The 6675-nt window shown below is 41.7% G+C and overlaps 1 protein-coding gene across 1 annotated transcript; it reads right to left on the reverse strand.

The window, feature by feature from the left end:
• Positions 1-1460: 1460 nt before the first annotated feature.
• Positions 1461-3340, reverse strand: LOC109467325 (low-density lipoprotein receptor-related protein 1B-like). Its single transcript, XM_019765270.1, has 4 exons — positions 3208-3340; positions 2755-2886; positions 2143-2280; positions 1461-1612 (listed from the first exon to the last, which is right to left on the reverse strand). The coding sequence occupies exons 1-4, from the start codon at positions 3338-3340 to the stop codon at positions 1461-1463; spliced, it is 555 nt and encodes a 184-aa protein (XP_019620829.1).
• Between the last annotated feature and the right edge of the window lie 3335 nt (positions 3341-6675).

A 6675-nucleotide genomic window follows, 5' to 3' on the forward strand; every position in this document is an offset into this window, starting at 1 on the left:
TCATACTCCACATGCTAGAACTCAGGGCCATTGTTTCTGACATTTGACTACCCCAAATAAGAAAGCCAAGGCTTGTAAGCTCAATGACCTTTTTCACAATATGTATATTATATTGTCAACACTGAATCTCCAAGTGTAGAGACCAAATATAGCACCAGTATATATAATAGTATCTTACATAATACTAACTGTCACATACATAGGAATTATTCCTCTAGAATGATCTAACATATTCAATCATCTTAAAACAACAAGTAAAAGACCTTTCAAAAAGGGCATTACGCTAATACAGGTTATACGATACCTGTAAAATATATCATAGTTTCATACTATACTTTAAAAAGGCACCAATCGTTCTATATTCAAATAGGGAACGAAGAAAACATCAAGTATTCAGATCCCTGATTGATGAAATGAATATTTAAATCTGTACAAACAATAAAAGAGATATAGATTATGGAAAACTAAAAAGCACGAACACTAACCTTGCAATTCCCCAGCATGGCGGAAAAATAAAGGAGTAACACTGAACACTGAGAATTGCGACATGTCGCAAAACGTTGCCATTGCCAGTTTAAGGCATGTCGTAAATCTTTAACTATCATGATAAAGGATAACCAAAATAGTTACATAATCATAACACTAGATGCATATGAAAAGTTACTTGAAGATAGCAAAATGATAGCCACTTCAAATTACAAGGCCATTCAAACTGTTCTTTACATTCTAGCTTTAGCAGTTTTTACAGTTAGTATTCTGTAACATTCAAGATCTGTTTAATGCTACTTGCCTTCGGATAACATAATGGCGTTTTGATGAGTAAAATATACATCAACGTATTGCCAGAACCTCTAACACACATAGATAAAACAGTAAGTATACCCACAACATACGCATGTCTAACTCAGCCAGAAATAATGTCTCTCTATAAGGAATAAAAGCATAAGGACCAATAGCAACACAGATCCATTCTGCTAACAGCATTTTTTTTTACCATTTTCTCCAAGTCTTTTTGGCCAAAGAGCCAGCGTCAAATGCATCGCCTAATCCAGCGGTATCAAACTATGAAAAACAAAAATGGTAGAAAACTCATCCTCTGATAATAGAAAAATGTACTGTCTAAGATTTGTAGAGGTACTTGTATTGATATTAATTCCTATTCTCATGTTTGTCACATCTTTGCCATGTTCTTTTCCCTGAAGAATATTTGCTGTGAATGAAATTTTGACAAAAATATGTTACATAGTTTAACTACTTGGGTCAAGTGATGGAAGATAGGGAGTGTTGGTCAGCCATTTTGTCTCGAGGCCAGGGACACCAGGACTCGACATAAGTCAAGTAAGTAAGTCAAGTTTAACATACATTTGGTAACCGTCACACAAAAATATACGCTGACAATGTATTGTAGATTGTAGATTTCTGTACCGTATTTTCATCCAATCAAATTTGATGTTGTATAACTAGCCACCGACTGTGAGCTCAACGAATGGGAGTTGTTGGTCTTCGGGGTCAACTCGCGCATGCTCAGTTTGGTCCGGCAACTTTCCGCCTTCCTGGTTATCACGGATGACGTCATCAGTGTTGCTGTCTTCCTCACTGTGAACTGTTTTCGCTGTTGTAAGAAAAAATAATCAACATCTGTTCAGTAACAGTGTACCAGAGTTTGCATTACTATCATCAAAGGTAGAACAAGAAATCAGAGATTTCATAGCCTGCTTTGCTAGCCTTGTTGGCTTTGGTCCAAGTTCCGCTACCTGTCATTCTGCATGTCAATCTTCCTCCCATGTGCTGTCAACCTCCTTTGGACAAGCACAAACATCGCCTGTGTTACACAAGCTCTTGGCCGCCAGGAGAGCGGTTTGGTCAGGCTAACAAAAACCCATAGCACATTATTTACTTATTTATTGTGTTCCCGTGACCCCCCCCCCCTCAACTGGACCTCTGGGAAGAGCGGCTAAGGCCGACAGGGCATTTCCAGTATAAATAAAGGGTATTGATTGATTGATTGATTGATGATCAGGCACCGAAAACAATATTTCCGTATCACACATTTGCTACACACATATAATGCAGTCAAAAAAGCAATTTGAAACCAAAACCAAACACGTTGCAAGTAGCTACTGATTTTATTACGTCACCGACCTTTCATTGGCCTGATGTCCTTGGCTGAGTGAGACTCGAAAACGGCTGTCTGAGCAGGGCTGGTGTCTACATCCACATCCTCGGCTGAGACCTTGTTACCCAGGCTGAAACTGTCGGGGTCAATCCGGGTCAAGTTCTCTGAGGATTCAAAGAACACGAATGTCATTATTATCGCAAACTCATTAACTTTTATCTTGAAATTCCAAATCCATGTGCACCTGAACTACCTGACATTAAGCTATACAAGAAACGTATGCTACAAAAAATAAGGAAAGTTGAAGTTCTAAAATATCATTCCAACATTATAGAAAGCTTAATTTTCACCAGTTGTATAGACCCATCCAGGGTTTTGAACATGTGGAGATTTGAATACACATAGTTTGTAACGCCCCCCGTCCTGGTTCAGGGGCGGTTAGTTGATTGGCCCTAATGTGGATTTTCATCACCGTTCTTACAAGATGCTAGCCTGGGTACCATCCGGATTTTGTTTCTCTACGTTCGAAAAAATCCGGATGGTACCCAGACTAACAAGATGCTCCTTTCAGTTTTTACACGAAATGGAATGAAACAGCATGCCCACTAAGTGCAGATCTGGTGCAATGTACAAGTTACCTGCTGACAGATACTCGTTACAGCCTGTTTCATCACTGGCATCCCGACAGTCCCTCTCGCCATCACAGCGCCACCTGGCGGAGATGCAGCGACCGCTCCCTGCACATCTGAATTGGTCTGCCTGACACTCAGCTATACAAAATAAATAAAAATGGTTTTAAAGGATCATTCCACTTCATTATGTTTTTGCTCTGTTTCTTCTTCCTCTTCTTCTTCAAATAAATAAGTTCAATTGCCAGAATCAGACGTCTGTCACCATTGTAAATAGTGTAGGGTTACATCATGTTGCAATTTTATAGCAGAAGGGATTTTGACTTCTGTCACCATATATGAATGTGTTTGAGTAAAAATTGACAGAGCAGACCATATGCGAAGGTAAACATTACGTGTATACATTAATTTTGCTTTGCAAATGTTACCTTTCTAGTTCCACAAGGAACACAAGGAACTTACGATACACGCAGTCTATTTCGTCACTTCCGTCCAGACAGTCGTTATCGTGGTCACAGCGCCACCACAGGTCGATACAGCCTCCATTGGCGCAAGGGAACTCACCGGGAAGACAACCACCTGAAGCAAGGCACATGTATAAACGAACCAGCACACAAATCATACTGTACATTATGTCAGCATGAAAGTTCATCTGAGTTGGTAAATTACATTATGAAAAACTTAAACTGTTCTCCAACTCAAAAATTGACTCACCAGAAGAGAGGCAAAAAAGGGGCCATATAAGAGGCCATATACATCAGGGCACTTCAACCATCGCTCAACCGGGACGGGGGTAATATCAACTTCAGACAACAGCATTTGGGTCAGATAGCTGAGGAAGACTGAGTGATTCAGTCGAAAATTTCTGGTGAGTCAAATTTTGAGTTGGAGAACAGTTTTTCATATGTACATAATGTCATTGATGAAGGTTAGACATCCAGGTAAACTATACCACCCCCATGAAACTCCTTCCTCTTCGCCCCCGCCGTTCTGCTTCGCCCCCGCCCCGTTCTGCTTCGCCCCCGCAAAAAAATCTGCTTCGCCCCCGTCGTTCCTCTACGCCCCCGGCGCAATTCTGCTTTGCCCCCGTCCTTCTGCTTAGCCCCCAATGGCGGCACAGCTCACAGTCGACACGAAAATCGTCTGCAAAATAACAATAAAGGCTGTGCCGCCAAATTTAATGTAGCCCATGCTCCGGCAAACATTCTGGACCACCTTTCTGCCAAGTGGCGTTGCACAAATCCTTCCCATTCAAAAGTTTACCCCTACCTCACGGCCCGTCAGTGGTTCTTACGTTTATAAGTACTGGCGGGAAATTTCACTCACGGCTGGACAGACGCTAGGCTGATCGCCATGGAAGGTGGGTACTAATTAAAGCCAACTTGGATAATGGCGGGATTTTGTATCAGCCAATTGAACAGTAACTAATCGTGTTCCTTTTGATACAAGTAGACAATAGTGAAAAAATTACAGCTATCAGTAATAGCGTTAAGTTAAAAATTGTGCTGCAAATACTAAGTAGAATTTATAAGGCAATACCTTGCTGTGTGAGGTGACATGGATTTAGAATGCTGTGTAAAAACTAGACGAGACCACTGACGGGCCGTGAGGTAGGGGTAAACTTTTGAATGGGAAGGATTTGTGCAACGCCACTTGGCAGAAAGGTGGTCCAGAATGTTTGCCGGAGCATGGGCTACTTTAAATTTGGCGGCACAGCCTTTATTGTTATTTTGCAGACGATTTTCGTGTCGACTGTGAGCTGTGCCGCCATTGGGGGCTAAGCAGAAGGACGGGGGCAAAGCAGAATTGCGCCGGGGGCGTAGAGGAACGACGGGGGCGAAGCAGATTTTTTGCGGGGGCGAAGCAGAACGGGGCGGGGGCGAAGCAGAACGGCGGGGGCGAAGAGGAAGGAGTTTCATGGGGGTGTATACTGTTGAGGTAAATTCAGTGTTGAGTTCTGCCAATTCATTTTAGTGACCATGAAGAAGAGTGATGGATGTCACTCGAAACATCCAGAAGTAATCTGCGTGTTTTATCCAGAAGTTTGAATTGTCTATGCCTATTAAATATGTCTTTTTCCGTTTATAAGTTGATAAAACATATATCTACATATGTTTTACGAATATTCTATATTGTATTCATTATTCTAAAGAATGTGGCGTCTGTGTTATGTGGCGTCTGTGTGGTGTAGTGGATAGAGCGTCCGACTGTCAAGCAAGAAGACCAGGTTCAATCCCCAGGGTTGGCCCCAGTCATGTCCGGAGATGCACCCAGACGTTGTGCTCTTCGGAAAGGCACTTAACACGCATTTCCCCCCTCAGTTAGAGGGTTCCTGGGCCCTACTAGGGTTTGGGTTGGCGTTAGGAAGAGCATCCAGCCGTAAAAATCTTGTTTTAAAAATACTTGTACCTGGTGCAAGCACGTCTAACCCCCGGTCGGGGAAAAATGACGTTAAATTCGGTTAAAAAAAAGAGAGAGTTGGAGAATCAGAGAACATCCAAGACTGACAACATGTTAACCCAGCTAACAACATGTTAGATTCTATTATTCATCAAACTTACCATTCTGATCCGGGTCGTATCGTGTCTGTATGGTGTTGTTTCTGTGTGTCTGCTGACGGGGCGTCTCCTCAGCCGGCTGGTCAGTGTTGATGACCCTGACTTCTCTGCTGACCGCCTGGTCATCCATGACTGGCATCTTCAGGGGCAGTTGGTGTTTCGGCATGTCATCCTGTATGGAGATTGGTGCACCTGAAGTTACACAGGTTCCCCCATAGTCAACTACAAAGGTATGTCACTCTGCACTGGACTTCATCTAAATGTAACATTCCATGTTGCTCTTTTTATCAATACATTGTGAACCTGATTGACCACAGTTTCAGCACCAAGGACATCGCCAAGTATTGGGTGGGTGTTGCGCAGAGGCGGGCTTGTCGATGAATTAACGCACACTGATGAAGCAACATAATTGCTAAGTCAGAATTATTAACCGGCAAGCTTGACTTCAATTATATGCAAATAATATACAATCCCTGATATGTGAATTAATATGCAAATCAGGGGTTATGAAGGCTGCTCCGGAAATTACCTAATAATACTAGTATATTATAATATTTTATGGAATTCTTCAAGTTTTGTGCTTCAATGTGTCAGATGACACTGTTGGCGTGTCAAAAGTTAACCTTCTATGCATGTTGGTTGTAGTACAGGGCATAGGTAGCAACATGGAGGGTCTTACCGGGTTAGGGAAGCACTGTGCGAAGACGTCTGTGCAGTTGTACAGGACGGTTTCCAGGCGGCCCACTCGGTGCTTGTATCCCGCCAGCTGACCGTGGTGCAGGCGGATAGCGTTGTCGATGTCAGTGACCTTGGAAAATCAGAAGAAAGGTAATCATAATTCATAAAGTGTCAAACACTTCACTTCATATTGGCCTGATTTGACTTTGTCTTGGCAATCCTGTGGCCTAATGGCAATATGTATACTCTTGGCAAATTTCATGAAGCAATAAAAAGTTTACATTTACAATGTCAACATTGTTTACTGACACCAATTCATAAATTTATAGAGTAGAACCATTTCTGATTTCTTACTCTTTATTAAAGTTGAATACGCCATCTCATGTATCAATATTAATGTATACCAAGTATTTCAAGTTGGAAGGTCTGTGTTATTACTCTGTGTTATTGTGTGGCAGTTGTTATGTTGTATTCATGTGTTATGGTTTTTAAGTGCATAAACGGGCTAGCACCAACATATCTCTCATCCACCTTCTTGCATAACTACAATTTTCACCACCACAATTCTTCTGTTATTTCTGTTTAAGTATTAACTTAATATAATATGTTTTATTATTTCTGTAAACTGGGCCCCACTGAAAATCAACTTGTCAAAGCTGAGTTGGGCTACCCAGGTGTGTTAAAATGAAAGAAA

Source organism: Branchiostoma belcheri, unplaced genomic scaffold, assembly GCF_001625305.1.
Source record: "Branchiostoma belcheri isolate BF01 breed outbred unplaced genomic scaffold, Haploidv18h27 scaffold18, whole genome shotgun sequence".
Lineage (NCBI taxonomy): Eukaryota > Metazoa > Chordata > Leptocardii > Amphioxiformes > Branchiostomatidae > Branchiostoma > Branchiostoma belcheri.

Bases quoted from the DNA above. Each gene is read 5' to 3' on its own strand.
- LOC109467325 (XM_019765270.1), bottom strand. From the start codon at position 3,340: ATGTGCCTTGCTTCAGGTGGTTGTCTTCCCGGTGAGTTCCCTTGCGCC. The intron at 2,281-2,754 runs GTAACTTGTACA...TTGAATCCTCAG, and splicing joins TAACGAGTATCTGTCAGCAG to AGAACTTGACCCGGATTGAC. The intron at 1,613-2,142 runs GTCGGTGACGTA...TTCTTACAACAG, and splicing joins GGACATCAGGCCAATGAAAG to CGAAAACAGTTCACAGTGAG.